The 18,763-nt window shown below is 54.4% G+C and overlaps 1 protein-coding gene across 1 annotated transcript; it reads left to right on the plus strand.

The window, feature by feature from the left end:
• Positions 1 to 7,667: 7,667 nt before the first annotated feature.
• On the plus strand, positions 7,668 to 18,295 carry CKM (creatine kinase, M-type). The gene is made up of 8 exons (XM_060651447.3): positions 7,668 to 7,797; positions 10,070 to 10,280; positions 11,048 to 11,202; positions 11,599 to 11,731; positions 14,852 to 15,023; positions 16,023 to 16,146; positions 17,135 to 17,324; positions 17,840 to 18,295. The coding sequence occupies exons 2-8, from the start codon at positions 10,088 to 10,090 to the stop codon at positions 18,016 to 18,018; spliced, it is 1,146 nt and encodes a 381-aa protein (XP_060507430.1). The 5' UTR covers positions 7,668 to 7,797; positions 10,070 to 10,087; the 3' UTR covers positions 18,019 to 18,295.
• The last annotated feature ends 468 nt before the right edge of the window (positions 18,296 to 18,763 follow it).

Here is an 18,763-nt window from a genome sequence, read left to right on the forward strand (position 1 = left end):
GGTTTCTGAGTTCTGGCCCAGGATGGGCCCTATGCCAAATCCTGTAAATGAACTGTGAATCGACACCAACCTGACAGAGGAGGTGCCACGATTAACCCATTCCACAGGTGAAGAAGATGAAACACAGAGAGGCCAAGTGACCTGTCCAAGATCACACAGCCAAGGAGTGACAAAACCCCTGAATCCACACGGCCGCCGTAGGCATTGTTACTAGCCTTATCTTTAAAAAAAAAAAGAAAGTTTTTTAAAAAAAATGTTTATTTGTTTCGAGAGAGCGAGAGAGCGGCAGAGAGAGAGGGAAACACAGAATCTGAAGCAGGCTTCAGGCTCTGAGTTGTCAGCATGGATCCTGACACTGGGCTTGAACTCACAAACTGCAAGATCATGACCTGAGTGGAAGCTGAACGCTTAACCAACTGAGCCACCCAGGCACCCCATTACTAGCCTTATCTAAAGATGAGGAAACTGAGGCTCAGAGAGGAGAAATCCACTGCCCAAGATCATCGCCAAGACGGCACTGAACAAAACCTCTATCCTATCACTGAAGGCCTCAGTTTGCCGTGCCGGGAAAATGGGCACATGAGTTGCGGGCTTTTCTATTTTCGCCTCTTGGCTACAGTTTTTATTTTTATTATTATTTTTTAAGATTTTATTTTTAAGGAATCTCTACACCCAACATGGGGCTCGAACTTACAACCCTGAGATCAAGCGTTGCATGTTCTACCGACTGAGCCAGCCACATGCCCCTCCCTCTTAGCCATGTTTTTTTTTTTTTTTTTTTTTTTTTCTTAAACTCACCAGTTTCTTTTTAATTTAAAAAGTTCACTAATGTTGGGGCATTGCTGGGGGGCTCAGTCGGTTGAGCATCCAACTTCAGGTTATGATCTCATGGCTCGTGAGTTTGAGCCCCGCATTGGGCTGGCTGCTGTCAGGGCAAAGCCTGCTTCGGATCCTCTGTCCCCCTAAGGTCTGGGCTTAGACCTTAAGAGGCTGAGAGTGTTTCCGTTTGCAACCAACAAGAGGTGTGAGAAAGGCTTCCCTCGTGTGGCTGTCCCCACTTTGGCCCACACCCCACAATGTTAAAAAGTAACCTGAGGCACGTTACAAAGTTTAGAAGTTTTTTTGAGCAAAAATCAATTTGAACCCGTCCCAACCCAGCAGATGGAAAGGGGTCCCCAGGAGCTGTTGAAAATCAAAGACCTTTTAGGCAGAAGGGAGCAGGAACAAGGAATTTAAACGATGCAAAAAAGTGGGTTGATTATTGCGAGGTTACTTTTTCCTTTAGGGGATGGCAGAGATCTATCAGGAGAATGACCTTCCTAGTGTTGATCAGGTGACTCCTGACTGACCGGGTTAACATTCCATTTCCAGGAGAGCTGAAACCATCTTAAGTCCCAGTTTGGTGACATGGGGCTTAGCATAAATGGCTCTATTTGGGGCCTGCTGTTCTTGCTTTTAACAGTATTGGGCAGACCTTCCCAGCTGAGCCCAGCCCAGATCAGCCACCTCTCAGCCAAACGCACATCTGTTTTAAAGTGACTGCATTTCGGGAGGCACCTGGGAGGCTCAGTGAGTTAAGCATCTGACTTCAGCTCGGGTCATGATCTCGCAGTTTGTGGGTTCGAGCCCCGCGCCGGGCTCTGTGCTGACAGCTCAGAGCCTGGAGCCTGCTTCGGATTCTGGGTCTCCCTCTCTCTCTGCCCTCCCCCGCTTGTTCTCTCTCTCTCTCTCCCTCTCTCTCTCTCTCTCTCCCAAAAATAAATAAACATTAAAAAATTAAAAAAAATAAAGTGACTGCATTTTGGGGCATCTGGGTGGCTCAGTCGGTTGAGCGTCCGACTTTGGCTCAGGTCATGATCTCACGGTTCATGAGTTCGAGCCCCGCATCGGGCTCTCTGTTGTCACCACTGGGTTCGCCTGGGATGCTCTGTCCCGGGCTCTCTCTGCCCCTCCCCCACTCGTGCTCTTTGTCTCTCAAAAATAGACATAAAAAAAAAATAAAGTGACTGCATTTTGGTGTGGTGTGTTTCATGGCATTTTTGTGGCAATAGATACATATTCCAACCCCCCCCCCCCCGATATATCTTGGTGCTATGGTCTGAATGTCTGTATTCCCTCCAGATTCACATGTTGAAATCCTAACCCTCAAAGGTGATGATATTAGGATTCATCCTTCCTCCCTCGTGAGGATACAAGCAGTCTGTGTTCTAGAAGAGGACCTTCACCTGAGCAGCTGGCACCCTGCTCTCAGACTTCCCGCTTTCCAGGACCATGAGCAATAAATTTCTGTTGTTTAGTAGCCATCCAGTCTGTAATTCAGCATCCTGAATGGATTAAGACATTTGGCAATTGTTCCAAAGCGGTACCTATAGATCAGCTTTATTCTTTTTTTTTTTTTAATGTTTATTTTTGAGAGAGAGAGACAGAACACGAGCAGGGGAGGGGCAGAGAGAGAGGGAGACACAGAATCCGAAGCAGGCTCCAGGCTCTGAGCTGTCGGCACAGAGCCCGATGCGGGGCTCGAACTCACAGACGGGAGATTACGACCTGAGCTGAAGTTGGATGCTCAACCGACGGAGCCACCCAGGTGCCCCTAGATTACCTTTATTCTTTTTAACAGCTGCCAAGTTTTTCTTTCTTTTAACTTAAAAAAATGTTTAGTTTTGAGAGAGAGAGAGAGACAGAGAGAGAGAGTGTGTGTGTGTGTGTACGAGTGGGGCAGAGGGGGGGGGGGGGGGACAGAGGACGCAAAGCGGGCTCTGCACCGACAGCAAAGAGCCCGATGTGGGGCTTGAACTCGCGAATGACGAGATAATGACCTGAACTGAAGTCTGATGCTTAACTGACTGAGCCACCCAGGCCCCATCAGCTGCATAGTAGCACATTATTTCATTAAGTGATGTCTCATCTTTTATCCATTTATATATATATCTATATCTATCTATCTATCTATATAGATAGATAGATAGATAGATAGATAGATATAGATATATATATAGATATATAGATATAGATATAGATATATATAGATAGATATAGATATAGATATAATCCATTTATATATGGAAATCTCTACACCCAATTGGGGCTTGAACTTACGATCCCAATATCAAGAGCAGCGTGCTCTTCTTGCTGAGCCAGCCAAGTGCCCCAATAAAAAAGATTTATGTATAAATATACATAAAAGTTCATCAATCTTAAGATTAGGGCACTTTGTGGTATATAAGTTATACCTTAACACAGAGGTAAATTTAAGAGACTAAAATATTAATAAATGTGACCGTCCATACACTCCACATATAACATTTTCAAAGTAAAGAACACATTCGAAATAGTAGAATGTAAAAACAACCAAAAAACAACAGCAAGAAACTAAGATGCAGCTAAAGCGACCCCTAGAGGAAAATGTATAGCTATGTTGATAAAGATGGATTTGGAGGGACTGGAGTAGGGCTGGTGGGGAGTCATGAAAGACTATCTTGTTTGCCTGTCTTTCTGCCACCACCTCCACCACCGGGGGGTCTGACATCCAGTGGATCGCAGGGATTCTTGGGGAACAAGAAGGAGCAGACACGTCCTTAACTCTCTGGTTCTTCAGTTCTGGGACTGGCTTGGATTTATGTCTTGTCTTCCCTGAACCGTTGGGTTCGTGGACTGCCAGGATTGGGAGAGGCATTTTGGAGTTGGGTGAGGAGAGCATTCTGGGGTGATGGCTCATGGGGGTGAAGTGCTGCTTCTTGGAGCCTCTCCTGGAGGTGGCAGCCTCATCCCTAGGGGAGAGGTGGGGACAGAGGAGGTGGTAGATAAAAGGGAGGGTTTGGGAGCAGGGATGTTCTGTAATGCCAGGGCTTAGGGGTGAAAGGAAAATTCTAAAATTTTAGAATCCTGAAATTCTAGTATGCCGGCTCTTGCCTTGGGTCAATCCTTGCCCCCCCCCCCCCCATTTAAAATTATTTTAAAGAGAAAGAGAACGAGTTGGGGAGAGAGACAGAGGGAAAAGAGAGAGAATCTCAAGCAAGCTCCACACTCAGCAGGGAGCCCAATGTGGGACTCGATCCCACGACCCTGGAATCATGACCTGAGCTGAAATCAAGAGTCAGAGGCTCAACGGACGAGCCACCCGGGCACCCCCTCCTGGCCCTTTTTGCAGCCTCAGTGTCCATCTTCTGTAAAATGGAGCCTCAGCAGGAAGAGGTGGGATTGGGGAGGGATAAGAAAGACAAACTCAGGGACTAACTACCTGGGCCAGTTTGGTTCTGTTATTTCCCAGCTGTGTTACTTTGGGCAAGTAACTCGACCTCTCTGGGCTTCACTTTTCTGATTTGTAAAATTTTCAATACACACCTCTTAGGACGGTCAGGGAATTAAATTGGTTAAAACACATACAATGCTTGGGCCCTGAAGCCAGACGGCCGGGGTGATGAAGGGGGCATGGGAAGGAGGTCCAAATTACCAGGGCCCGAAGGTCCCCCAGGAAAGGGACTCTGGGAGACAATGTGACTTTGCGGAGAGGCCTGTACATTGTCTTCGTCAAAGCCTGAACCTACTCTCGGCAGCTTTGTGCCTGTTTGATTCCCAGCTCCGCCCCTTCTCAGGCTGTGCGACCCTGGGCAAGTCATTTCACCTTTCTGAGCTTTACTGTTGGGAGTGTTAAGTGAGTTAATATATATAATGCACTTAGCGTTACACTTGACATACAGGAGTGCTCCCTAAGACTTAACGGTTAGGGTGGGGACTGTGGAGTGGCCACTCAACATCCATGCTAACCTCCTTCTAGCGTGTCCAGCGTTCTAAAGGGAGCGTGGTTCTGGGGGGGGGGGGGAGGCGAGAGATGTTCAACCCTTTCAATGATTTTTGTAAGCACCTAATATTTGGTAGTCAGGCCCTTTTCTGCATGAGCTGGGTAGAATGGTTTCCAATGGACCGATAAGGCTACTGTTATTTCCGGAGTCAACAAATACTCATGTAGCCTGAGGGCACTGGGGAGCCATGGCAAGTTCTATGCGCAGGAGCAAGCTGCAGGTAGAGAGTAGGTGGGAGGGGGCAGCTTGGGGCAGGAGATCAGGGAGGAGGTGAGGGCAGAAGGGAAGAACATGAAGGAGGTCTTGAGCTAGGGTAGGAGGAGGCCTGGGAGACTGACGGGCTTTGGGAGGTTGGAGCCTGGGATGAATATACTGGGGGGGGGGGGTCTTGGCTCCCCAGGGCCGACTGCTTCTATGAGACTCAAAGAAAGTAAAGGAGTAGAGCTCATGACCCAAGGCCCAAGGTCCCTCTGTTTGAGCCACCCAGCCCAGGTCACACGACTGGAATAGTGCTGCAAAGGATTCTGGGAAACCGAGTTTCTGCATTTTTGGCTTCTCTAAAGGAGGCTGTCATAGGGCAGCAACCTCCCCAAACACAGAAAGTGCTTCTTATGCTGTGTGGCCAAAAGGAATGTCAAATGTCCCCATAAGTGGTTATTAGGGCTCCAGGGGGCTGGGCTGGGCTGAATCCTGTGTGTGTGTGTGTGTATGTGTGTGCGTGCACGTGTGTGTGATGTGTCCGGATCCTGTCTCTCCCTTGTTCACAGCCCTCAGGGGCTCCCGTCCACTCACAGCGTGCTGGAAACTCCTCCATGGTCCCTAGGGTCCCATGGGTCTGCTCCTATCCCCTCATCTTCTTCCTCCCACTCTCCCCTCTGCTCCAGCCCTCCAGCCTCTTCCTTGTCTCTCAGATACTCCAAGCCACTCCCACCTCAGGGCCTTTGCACCTGCTGTTCCGCTTCCAGATCCTCACATAGCTGGCTCCCTTCTCCCCCTCAGGTCGCTGCTCAGATGTCACTTCCCCTGACATGCCTGACCTGACCTCCTCTGCTGTGCCTTCGCTCTCACCTCTTACCCTCTTTGATTTTCTGTCAGAGCCCTGTGGCCCCTGACATTACAGCATATGTTTACTTTCCACGCTCACTAAAATGTCACCTCCATGAGGGCAGTGGTTTGGGTCGTTTTCTGCTGTCTCCCCAGTAAGTGCTTAATAAAGAATTGTTGAGGGGCGCCTGCGTGGCTCAGTGGGTTAAGCGTCCGACTTTTGGTTTCGGCTCAGGTCATGTTCTCACGGTTTGTGGGTTCGAGCCCCAGGGCCCGGCTCTGTGCTGCCGGGGCAGAGCCTGCTTCGGATTCTCTCTCTTCCTCTCTCTGCCTCCCCTGCTCTTGCGTGCTCTCTTTCTCCCTCCCTCCCTCTCTCAAAATAAATAAATAGACTTAAAAAATATTGTTGACGTGATAAATGCCTCACTATTGCAGTGTAGTTCCTTTTGGTTCTCTGGGCCTCAGTTTCCCTAGCCATGCAGGAGAGCTTTGCCACTCCGACCTTGGTGGGAAGGGACAGTGGGTGGAGAGACCAGGGGCTGGGCCCCAAGGAAAAGTTTTCTAAGCACCCCGTCCCCACCAGGAATCTGGGGAAAGGCAGAGAGGCCCCCCTTTCCCTAGGTCAGTCCCCACCTGCCTGGGAAGAAATGGGGGACACCTGGGAGGAGGGAGGAGCCCCAGAGGAAAAAAGGACGGTCTCTTCTTGGTTGTAATCCTGGGTGATCCCTGGACTCCTCCTGGCCCCTGGACTCGCCTCGCCTGCCCAGCAATCTTGGCGCCCTCTAGGCAGAGGAAGCAGCTTCCTTCAGCCACCCCTGCGTCCACAGAATGTGCTCCTCAGCCCTTCAGGTCCCTGTCACGGTGGAGTGTCCCTGCTCCGCCCGGATCTGGCGGGAAGGAGCGGGCGGGTGCTCTGCTCTGACCCAAGTGGCTGCCCAGCCCCCTTCCCCTGCGCCCTGCGGTGGGGGCGGCCTCCCGGGTCAGCGGCTGCCCTTGTAAGGAGGTGACACCCCGGACACCCGACACGCCGGGTTATAATTAACTCAGACACGTGGCGACCCCACCCCCCCCAACACCTGTCCCTGTGTCCCCCCAGCCCCAGCGCCTGGGGTCTAGGTCTTTGCAGAGGCGACAGCGAAGTGCCCTCTAAAAATAAGCTCCCTTCCAGGATGAGTACCTCCCTGTCCCCTCCCTGCCAGCCCAGCGGAAATCTCCCAGTGTCAGCCCCGCGGCTGGGGGGGGGGGGGGGGGGCGGGCAACCCCTTCCCCCAACCTGGCCTCGAGTTCCAATCCTCTCGACTCAGGAGAGCCTCAGTTTCCCTCCTACTCACTGTGCACCCAAGCACAGGCTTCTGGGCTTACACTGTCCTGCGTTCAGGCCTGGGCTTGGGCCAAGTGCTCCCCATAGCTGGGTGACAACGGGCAAGTCTCCGCAAAACCAGATACCGGGCCTCCCGGGGGGCTATTGCAAGGCTTCCCCAGGTGCAGGCCTCAGGACCCGCTGTTTGCCCAGGTCAAGGCCACTGGGGGCTGGAGGAGAGGTCTGGGCATAGGAGGGGCTGGCGGCCCAGTGCAGGGCCAGGGGAGGGTGGCTTCTACGTGCCTGGGACGTCCCCTGCCACGGTCCCGTGTCCTGGGCGGGGGGCCAGCTGTCCCTGCCAGCCTGACTCAGCACTTGGTCAGGGAATCAGCTTGATGTGACGCTCAGCCCCTGGGGCAGCCCATACAAGGCCATGGGGCTGGGCACAAGGCATGCCTGGGTTCAGGGTGGGCACGGTGCCCGGGCAGCGAGGTGAGAGGCTCAGCCGCCCTCCAGCTCCCTTCCCCGGGGGGCAGCCCCTCCCAGCTGCACAGCCCGGCCCCCCTATATAAGGCCAGGGCTACAGGCCCTTCCTTTGGGTCAGTGTCGCCTCCAGGATACAGACAGCCCCTTTCAGCACAGCCCAGCCAGGTACCACTGGGGGTGGGAATCAGGGTGGGGTCCAGAATGGGGACCCCCCCCCTTGGTGCCAGCAGCCGATCTGGTCCTACACACAGGAGGGTTGGTGTGTGGGGAGATTGGCCCTGCGTCTGGAAGTCACCTCCACCTGTGACCCCCCCCACCGCCCGCAGGGTCCGTGTCGCAGGGCCACGGGGAGGGATCTTGGAGACAAAGGGAGTCCTGCCAGCTGCCAGCTGTCACCCCTGCAAGGGGCTGAGGGGCTGCAGGGCTGCAGGCCGGGGCCTGTGATTGTGATGGTTTGTCACCAGAACGGCGGGGGGGAGGGGGGGTGATGGCACGAGCCGCGGGGAGTGTCCGTATGTCCACCGGCAGGGTCTGCAAGAGCAGGCTCCGCGGGGTCTTGGCATTTGTGATTCTGTGGGTCCCCGTGGTGTCCCACAACAGTGTGACCTTGTGTTCTGGACTTTCTGTGGCTCCCGCATGGGTGCCTGCACCCCGGGTGTGTCCCTGAGCTTGGAGGGGTGTGTGTGTGTGTGTGTGTGTGTGTGTGTGTGTGTGTGTGTGTGTGGTGCTGGGGCTATTTCTGTCTGTGTCTCTGGGCCACCCCCGCCTTGCCTCCGTGCCCTCTGCTGACATGTCTCTTGCAGGGTGGGGGTGGGAGAGCATGAAGGGGGGTTTCTGGGCTGGAAGCCCTTGAGGCCCGAGGCCTGGACGCGTGTCCTCCCGGCCTCCTTGGCCCACCTGTCTCCGGCCTGCTGACTTGGCGCAAGCCGAGCCCCTGGAATGTGGGGGGTGGGGGTGGGGGGGACAGCAGCTGGGGGCGGGGGGAGGAGGAGGAGTCTGCCAGACTATAAATAATCCCCAACCCTGGACGGCAGCTCCGTGGTGAATTCCACCCGCCCCTGGCCTGATGCCGCAGCCTTCGGCTCCCCCCTGGTCCTGATTCCCTTCTCACCATCCTACCTGCCTCCCACTCCTGGAGCCGGGAGCGAGCTCCCAGTCCCGCCACGGCCACTGAAGAGTCCCTCCCCCTTCCTGGCTCTTATGGATAAACGTAAGGGTAACAACAGCAGCCGGCCCTCCAGGTAGCAGGCCCCAGCTCCACGGGAGGGCATGTGATCAGCTGGCCTCATGATGGAGTCTGAAGAGTCCTCTTGGCCACCCCCTAGGCGAGGCTTAGTCCACAGGAGACAGAGGCTCAGAGAGGCTGAGCAACCGGCTTGGGGGTCACACAGCAGGGAAGTGGCCCAGGTGGGATTTGAACCCAGCTCTGACGACTCCCGCAGCTGAGCTCTTCTCAACGGAGCCCTGAGGGAGGGTTGCCAGCAGACAGGGGTGGGGACGGCCACCCAGCCTTCCCTTCCACCCTGCCCCTCATCCCTTGAACCCAGGAACCTCCGCAGACAGGATGTCCCTTCTCTGCTCGCACGCTCGCTCGTTCTCCGCAGCACCCTCCACCTTCTCTGAAACTCCTCACGCAGGCCTTTAAAATAATAACAACAGGGGTGCCCGGGGGGGGGGGGGGGCTCAGTCGGTTAAGCGGCCGACTTCGGCTCAGGTCACGATCTCACGGTCCGTGAGTTCGAGCCCCGCGTCGGGCTCTGTGCTGACAGCTCAGAGCCTGGAGCCTGCTTCGGATTCTGTATCTCTCTCTCTCTCTCTCTCTCTCTGCCCCTCCCCCGCTTGTGCTCTGTCTCTCCCTCTCAAAAATAAACATTAAAAAAATTAAAAAAAATAACAGCAATAATTATAATAATGGCCAAGCAAAATAATGCTTATTGTGAGCCAGGATTATCCCAAGTGCTTTACGTAGTTTGGCTCCTTTCGTGCTCCCAATAGCCCCATGGGATGAGTGCTATTATGACCCCCCCATTCCACACATGAGTAATCTGAAAGCACAGAGAAGTTAAGCAAGGTGCCCAAGGTCACACAGCGTCTTGTAAGTGGCAGACCTGGAATTTAAACCCGGGCTGTCTGATCCTGGAAACTACGCTTTTATCCATGCCGGCATTACTATTCCATCCCAAAGGCCCCCCGCTTCATTTTCCAGCTGGAGAAACTGTCTCTAGCAAGATTATTAGTCTGGGGTCACCTGTCAGGGTGTGACCGAGCTGGGATCTTAGCCATAGAGTTCGGATGCATCCTGTGAAGGCGCAGGGGCTCAGAGAGGGCGCCCTTCTTGTCCCCAGTCATGCAGCCGTCGACCCCCAGACCTTGCTCTGTTCCCTTGCTGGTCTCTGCTGGACGCGAGCTAACCTTCTCCACCTTCCCTGCCCACCAGGCCCCCCACGCCGCCACCATGCCGTTCGGTAACACCCACAACAAGTTCAAGCTGAACTACAAGCCTGAGGAGGAGTACCCTGACCTCAGCAAGCACAACAACCACATGGCCAAGGCGCTGACCCTTGAGATTTACAAGAAGTTGCGGGACAAGGAGACTCCATCCGGCTTCACTCTGGACGACGTCATCCAGACAGGTGTGGACAACCCAGGTAAGCCTCCTTGGTGGAGCGGGGACAGGGATTAGAATGGCAGTCGGGGGGGAGGGGGGCTCTGGAGCTGCCTGCCAGGCCTCGATCCCACCTCCCTGGGCCTCAGTTTCCTCATCCGAAAAATGGGCACCCGTGTTGCGAACACATAGGAGTCGGCGCACACAAGTGCTTAGAGCAGCCCCTGGTACAGGGCCACCACTCGGGATCTGAGGAGGGATGTCATTGGTGCTCTGGTTCTTTCTCCAAGGACACCCTGCGAGGGTCAGCAGCACCAGAGGCAAAAGAGCACGTCCTAGCCTCCAACTCACTGTGCCATTGAGGAGGGAGGGCCCCTCTTTCCAGACCCCTATTTTCCCCTCTGGGAACACGAGGGCTGTTCAAGTCTCTTATCATCTGTGGGAGCCGATAGTCTAATAAGCTTTTGAAAATGTTTGGGTAAAGGAAGAGTATGTGATTTGGGGACTCTGAAGTGGTCATATTTTTAGTACCTTGTAACTGGCCCCCCAAGACTCTCCTTTCTCCGTTGCCCTGCCCCCAGCACCTTGCCCTCACCCCAGATGCTGCCTAGACCTCTCCTAGCCTTCCCTCCCCATCCACATAACCCTCAGCCTCTGCAGTTCTGAAACACACACACTCACAGGCGCGCGCGCACACACACACACACACACACACACACACACACACACACACACAGTCTACGCTGGACCCAGGAGCCCGGGCCTTCCTTGCTGGGGACAGGCAGCTCTGACCTCACCCTGAACCCCCAGGTCACCCCTTCATCATGACCGTGGGCTGTGTGGCTGGCGACGAGGAGTCCTACCAGGTTTTCAAGGATCTCTTCGACCCCATCATCCAGGACCGGCACGGGGGCTACAAACCCACCGACAAGCACAAGACCGATCTCAACCATGAGAACCTCAAGGTCAGCCACCCCCTCCCACCCGCCACCAGAGGGGAGGGATGGGGGAGGGAGGGAGGCAGACAGAGGGACAGAGGGGCAGAGAGGCACAGAAGACAGACCAGGAGGCTGGGGTCAGATGGGAGGGGAGCCAGGGAGGGAGATGAAGAGACACAGGAAGTGGGGGGCCAAGGTGGGGAAAGAGATGCTTGGAGAGAAAAACAGGGACACATGAGGGGCGGGGAGAGAGACAGATGGAGGGACGGACAGAGAAGGGAGAACCCAGCGAGCGGGGCAAGGAGGAGCTGAAAAAAGTAGCAGAGAGTAAGAACGGGGAGCATCTGGGGGGTCACAGGCTTGCTGGGGAAGGGGCAGCCTGGGCGGCATGCCCAGCCCTGACCCCCCACTCCTGCCCTCCAGGGCGGAGACGATCTGGATCCCAACTATGTGCTCAGCAGCCGCGTCCGCACGGGCCGCAGCATCAAGGGCTACACGCTGCCCCCCCACTGCTCCCGGGGCGAGCGCCGGGCGGTGGAGAAGCTCTCCGTGGAAGGTGAGAACCCCCACCCTGCCCACCATTGGGGCCACCCAGCTCTGGCCCTGCTTCTCCATGGAAAGAGCTTGGTAAATCATAGCTGCTTGGTGAGTGATGGCTGGCAGCACTACCCTTGGTGGAAGTCTGAGGGTGCTGTCAGATCTGAGCAGATCTCTGCCTGTAGACACCAGGGACCTGACTTCCATCCATCCATCCATCCACCCACCCATCCATCCATCCTCCATCATCCATCCATCCATCATCCATCCATCCATCCATTCATTATCCATCCATCCATCCATCATCCATCATCCATCATCCATCATCCATCCATCTATCCATCATCCATCCATCATCCATCATCCATCCATCCATCCATCCATCATCCATCCATCCATTCATCATCCCTCCCTCCATCCATCCATCCATCCATCATCCATCCATTCATCCATCCATCCATCCATCATCCATCCATCCATCCATCATCCATCTATCCATCATCCATCATCCATCCATCATCCATCCATCATCCATCATCCATCCATCCATCCATCCATCCATCATCCATCCATCCATTCATCATCCCTCCATCCATCCATCCATCCATCCATCATCCATCCATTCATCCATCCCTCCCTCCCTCCATCCATCCATCCATCATCCATCCATTCATCCATCCATCCATCATCCATCATCCATCCATCCATCCATCCATCATCCATCCATCCATTCATCATCCCTCCCTCCATCCATCCATCCATCCATCATCCATCCATCCATTCATCATCCCTCCATCCATCCATCCATCCATCCATCATCCATCCATTCATCCATCCCTCCCTCCCTCCATCCATCCATCCATCATCCATCCATTCATCCATCCATCCATCATCCATCATCCATCCATCATCCATCATCTATCCATCCATCCATCCATCCATCCATCCATCCATCCATCATCTATCCATCTATCCAACCAGCAAACATTTACAGCTGTTATGGTCCTGAGTAGGGAGCTGGGGGCTTTCATGATGAATAGGATGGATGAGGTCGCTGTTCTCACAGATCTGTCAGCCTGGTGAGGAGATAAGAGGGAACACAGAAACCAACAAAAGAATAATTCCCAAATGCCATGTAGCCAAGAAACGAGGGTGGGTCACAGAATGACTCAGGGGAGCTCCCTTAGAAAGGAGGAGACCTGACTGACAAGGAAGGAGCCTGAAGAATTCCAGGCCAGCAGAGCAGCAAGTGCAAAGGGCCTGAGGTGGGCAAGTGTGTGGGAGGAACAGCCAGGAGACCAGTGTGGCTAGAGCTGAGTGGAGGCGGGGGGAGGAGATGGGGTCCGAGGAGTATGAGTGGCCAGGTTGCACAGAGCCTTGTGTGCCCTCCGGAGGGCTTTGGCTTTGACTCTGAGGGAGATGGAAGCCATGGAGTCCTCTGGCTGTTGGGTGGGGAACAGACTGTGGGCAAAGGTAGGAGCAGAGAGACCGTGAGGGGAAGGCACAGTCGTTCAGGTGAGGGTAGGAGATAGGCAACGGGATGGGGAGAGACAGCAGGGATCTTTGGGAGGTAGAATCATCAAGGTGGGCAGGCATATTGTTCTGGTAAGTGTCAAACAACTAGCTCTCAAAAAAAAGAAAAAAGAAAAAGCCCCAATCTATAGCGACTGCCAATTTCTATGGTATAAATTCTACCACGGCCAATTTTGAGCTATGAACATGGTGTCATAGAAAGACGGGAAAAGGTGGGCAGTAACATATCCTTACATAGTATTCCCACCTTACAGATACAGATGAAAATAACTTCAAGGATGTAGATAATAAAAATGAAAATAACTTCCAGAATGTAGGCGGCGCCTGAGTGGCTCAGTCGGTTGAGCGTCAGACTCTTGGTTTCAGCTCAGGTCATGGTCCCCAGGTCGTGGATCGAGCCCCGTGTCAGGCTCCACACTGAGCATGGAGTCTGCTTGAGATTTTCTCTCTCTCTCTCTCTCTCTCTCTCTCTCTCTCTCTTTGACCCCGCCCCTGCTCGTGCCCCCTCTCTCTAAAATTTAAAAGAAAGAGTAAAATAATTAGGAAGCAATACTTTTGAGTATTTATTACCTATGTTTTAAATATATTTAAGGGGCGCCTGGGGGCTCAGTTGGTTGAGCATCCGACGTGGGCTCAGGTCATGATCTCACAGTCCAGGAGTTCGAGCCCCACGTCGGGCTCTATGCTGACAGCTCAGAGCCTGGAGCCTGCTTCGGATTCTATGTGCCCCTCCTCCACTTGGGCTCTGTCTCTCTCTCTCTCTCAAAAGTAAACAAACATTAAAAAAATTAAATATAATATATTTAATTGTAAGTTTATACAAATGTTTATTATTTTTTAAAGCTTATTTATTTATTTTGAGAGAGAGAGAGAGAGAGAGAGAGAGAGAGACAGCATGAGCGGCAGAGGGGCAGAGAGAGAGGGAGAGAGAGAATCCCAATCAGGCCCTTCAGCGCGAAGCCTGATGCAGGGCTCAAACCCACGATCCGTGAGGTCATGACCTGGGCTGAAACCGAGAATTGGCCACTTAACTGACTGAGCCACCCAGGTGCCCCTATATAAGTTATTTTTAACAATATAATATAGTAAGTAGATACTATGTGATATAGAACATTACATAAAAATGTATAAAATGTATATAAATACATACATATTATAGAAATATATATTATGCATATGTGCATAATATACATTCATTCTACATATGAATGTACACAAATATTTTGTGTGGTATATTTTAATAATTTTTACTGATGGTTCCCCACATTCCTAAGATTTTGATCATCTGTCTGGCTGGCCGGTTGAAGGGGCCCCAGCACACCGTTGCTCCCAGGCGGATGGGATGCCAGGGTCAAGGAAAGGGAGATTCCCTGTTTCTGGGCGGAGCACATGGCGTGGCGGTTCCCGGAGCCTGGGAGGCAGTGGGGGAGCATGCTTTGGGGACAGGTCGCGAATTTGGGTTTCGTCCTAGTGTTCAGGCGCCGTTAGGACATCCACGGGCCCAACCCCAGGCTCGTTGGGGACAGCAATGTGGGGACTCCGGGGGCCTCCCCGTCCAGGTTGTGGGGGCGCAGGCTGCTGACCATTCCCTCGTGTGGCCCCTCAGCCCTCAACAGCCTGACAGGCGAGTTCAAGGGGAAGTACTACCCTCTGAAGAGCATGACCGAGCAGGAACAGCAGCAGCTTATTGACGATCACTTCCTGTTCGACAAGCCCGTGTCCCCACTGCTGCTGGCCTCAGGCATGGCCCGAGACTGGCCCGACGCCCGCGGCATCTGGTGAGGTCCCCCCACTCCCCTCCCCATTCCTTCACCAAAGCCAACACCATAAAAACAATTATGTTTCCAGGCGCCCCAGACAATGACCTCGCCTTCCACCCCTGCCTACTTTGTGGTCTGTGAGTCACATTTTAGGAAACTTGGACCAGGGAAGTGGCAATTAGGGACTTAGACTTGAACCAGACTCCCTGGGTTCTAACCCCAGCACTGCCATTTACTAGATGTGACCTCAGGCACATTATTTAACATTTCTGTGCCGACCGAGCCCTACATTGGGCTCCACACTGAGCGTGGAGCCTGCTTGAGATTCTCTCTCTCCCTCTGCTCCTCTCCCCTGCTCTTTCTCTCCTTTTCTCTCTCTATATATACACCAGTGTCTGGTATATAGTAAGTGACCAACATCTTGGCTATTAGTTTTATCTTCGACTGTTGCTAGTTAGGTTTGTATGAATCCTTGAATCCCTGATTCTGATAGGGAAAGATTTTCAAAGGTTTCAAAAGCCTAGGTTTCCGATGACCAGGAGAATGTGTGAGTTCTAAGACATACACATTTTAAATATTTTTGGGTTCTAAGATTCCACTAATTTCAGATTCTGTGATTCTACGGTTGCAGACATTTCCAGATCTTAATGTTTTATCTGAGATGTCACAGGGTGATGGGAAGATTGGTCCTGGGACCAGTAGTAGGATTTCCAAGATTTATCAATTCTGATTCCCAGCTTTTGTTTTTCAAAGATTCTGAAATTCCAAGAGTCTGTAATTTAATGCTGTTCAAAGACTTAAGACCCTAAAAGTCTTTGATCCTAGGACTGGCGATTTCTCAGATTCTAGGACGTTAGGGTCTACAGGTGTAAGCTTCCGCGATTTTCAGGAGCCGGTGTCACCACCTCAAACTCCTCAGGCCCGGGGCCCCCTTGCGGTGGGTACTTTTGCCAGGGGGCGGGAATGGGGTGGCCACGCGGGACTGATCCCTTGGCCTCCTCCTGCGCCCCACCCTAGGCACAATGACAACAAGAGCTTCCTGGTGTGGGTGAACGAGGAAGACCACCTCCGAGTCATCTCCATGGAGAAGGGGGGCAACATGAAGGAGGTTTTCCGCCGCTTCTGCGTGGGGCTGCAGAAGGTGGGTAGCCTGCCTCTCACGGCAGACTTCTGACCCCCGCTGAACGCCCCACCCGCTTTCCAAGACCCCGCCCCCCCGGGGAACCCGGCTCCACCCAGCGCCCGAGCCCCGCCCCTAATAACCCGACCCCACCCAGCGCCCTAGCCGCCCCTCAACAGACCTGGTCCAACTGATGCCTAACCCCCGCCCATAAGAGACCGGCTCCACCCAGTGCCCAAGCCCCGCCCCTAAGAGACCGACTCCACCCTATGCCTAAGCCCTGCCCCTAGGAGACGGCTCCGCCAGCGCCCAAGCCCCGCCCCTAAGAGACGGGGTCCACCCTCTGCCTAAGCCCCTCCCCAAGGAGACGGCTCCACCAGCGCCCAAGCCCCGCCCCTAATAACCCGACTCCACCCAGCGCCCAAGCCGCCCCCAAGAGACCAGGTCCAGCCTACGCTTAAGCCCCGCCCCTAAGAGGCCGGCTCCACCCTATGCCTAAGCCCCGCCCACAAGCACCTGGCTCCACCCACCCCTATCCTGCCCAAGCCCCGCCCCTAAGAGACCGGGTCCACCCTACGCCTAAGCCCCGCCCCAAGGAGACGGCTCCACCAGCGCCCAAGCCCCGCCCCTAAGAACCCGACTCCACCCAGCGCCCAAGCCGCCCCCAAGAGACCAGGTCCAGCCTACGCTTAAGCCCCGCCCCTAAGAGGCCGGCTCCACCCCATGCCTAAGCCCCGCCCACAAGCACCTGGCTCCACCCACCCCTATCCTGCCCAAGCCCCGCCCCTAAGAACTCGGCTCTAAAGCGTTCTCAAGCCCTGGCTCCACCAGGGTCGTCGGGCCCCTCCCTTCAGAAGCTCACCCCTCACGGTTTTCCGGTCCCACCCTGTCGGAATCCCACCCCCTACCCACGTGCTCACGCTGTGTCCCTCCCAGCCCCGTTCGAGTTGCGGGTGTCTTTGGGGGGCGCCCCCTGGCGCTGACCCCAGATCCTCTCCCCTTACCTCAGATTGAGGAGATCTTCAAGAAGGCCGGCCACCCCTTCATGTGGAACGAGCACTTGGGCTACGTGCTCACCTGCCCATCCAACCTGGGCACCGGGCTGCGTGGAGGCGTGCACGTCAAGCTGGCGCACCTGAGCAAGCACCCCAAGTTCGAGGAGATCCTCACCCGTCTGCGCCTGCAGAAGCGGGGCACAGGTGCGGCTCTGCTTCCATGCGCGCGCCGCGGCGTCGGGGGCGGACCCTTTGTGGGGGCGGAGCACCCACGCGAGTTGTGGGGTGGACGAGGGCTGCCCCTCTGTGAGCCTCAGTTTCCTCCTCTTGTAAATGGGCATCAGCACGCCTTATCCCGTAGGAATCGATACGATATCATGGGTATATAATACGCATGTGTATACCCCGTGCCCCCTAGGAACCTCGGTTTACCATCTATAAAGGAGAGGATGGCCAGGACTCAACCCCGGGGCATTCTCGCTCCAGAGCTCACTCTTGGCCGTCATGCTCTATTTTCATGTTGGAGGGTTGAGGCACGAGGTACCTAAATTAGCCGGAGGCGTGAGCCCATGAATAGACATTTAGGAGGCTCTGCATGCACGTAACCTGTCACACAGTAGGCCCTCAGTACGTGCGGCCAGCTCAGTTGGCACAGGGGCCGCAGGCCCCGCTCCTGCATCTCCGCTCGCTCCTTATGCCCCTGCCTCCTGCTGCTGCAGGTGGTGTGGACACAGCTGCTGTGGGCTCAGTATTCGACGTGTCCAACGCCGATCGGCTGGGCTCGTCCGAAGTGGAACAGGTGCAGCTGGTGGTGGATGGTGTGAAGCTCATGGTGGAGATGGAGAAGAAACTAGAAAAGGGCCAGTCCATCGACGACATGATCCCCGCCCAGAAATAGGCGTCCAGCCCACCCGCCGCCGACTGCTGGAGCCCCAGCCAAAGGGAGGACTCGGACCATCGGAGCCCCGCCCCTCCCCCCCCCCCCCCCCCCTCCAAAAGGGTTCGGTCCACCGGGGGCTCTTTCCACCATTTTCGGAATTCCATTTCCAGCCAGAGTTCCAACCAACGGGCTTCATCCTCTGAGTTGTGGCCAGTGAAAAACCTCCCCCCGAGTCTCCTTTTCCCAGAGCTCCGCCCACCACCAGGAACTCTGGCTAATGGAGAGCTGGCAGGCACATCTGGAGCTCATGCTTTTTCTACACTCAAAGCAACAAATAAAAGAAACGGCGGCCTTAGCTTTCGTGCGATAGCAATTGAGCAAGAGGACGAGGGGCTTTTGCCATTGGCCGCTGTGCGGCTTGCCCTCCCTAGTCGTGTCTTACCCCATCCCTAAAATGAGGCAAGTGCACAGTCCGATCCCAAACTACGAGGAATCTGAGAGCCAGAGAGGCGTGACCCCTTCCCAACCTCCGCTCCCAATCAATCACTCGTGCTCGGATCTCAGACACAGGACCCACACCAGGGAGAAACGTAAGCCAAACAAAATGTCTGAGACTTGAATCTGGCTCACGGGCCTCCGGTTGGAGACCTAACGTGCATCTCCTCACATATACCCCGTTATACTTTTCACCGGCCTCTTTCTGTGTGACCTCCCCTCATCCATCCATAGCTGCTGCCAGTCCTTTAAACTTCCCTTTCTTTGC

Source organism: Panthera onca, chromosome E2 (assembly GCF_046562875.1).
Source record: "Panthera onca isolate mPanOnc1 chromosome E2, mPanOnc1 haplotype 2, whole genome shotgun sequence".
NCBI classification, from domain to species: domain Eukaryota; kingdom Metazoa; phylum Chordata; class Mammalia; order Carnivora; family Felidae; genus Panthera; species Panthera onca.

What these genes read in the sequence shown, in the direction of transcription:
- CKM (XM_060651447.3), top strand. Translation starts at nt 10,088, where the DNA reads ATGCCGTTCGGTAACACCCACAACAAGTTCAAGCTGAACTACAAGCCT. An exon ending in GACAGGTGTGGACAACCCAG is followed by an intron (nt 10,281 to 11,047) that starts GTAAGCCTCCTT and finishes CTGAACCCCCAG; the next exon opens with GTCACCCCTTCATCATGACC. An exon ending in GGAGAAGCTCTCCGTGGAAG is followed by an intron (nt 11,732 to 14,851) that starts GTGAGAACCCCC and finishes GTGGCCCCTCAG; the next exon opens with CCCTCAACAGCCTGACAGGC.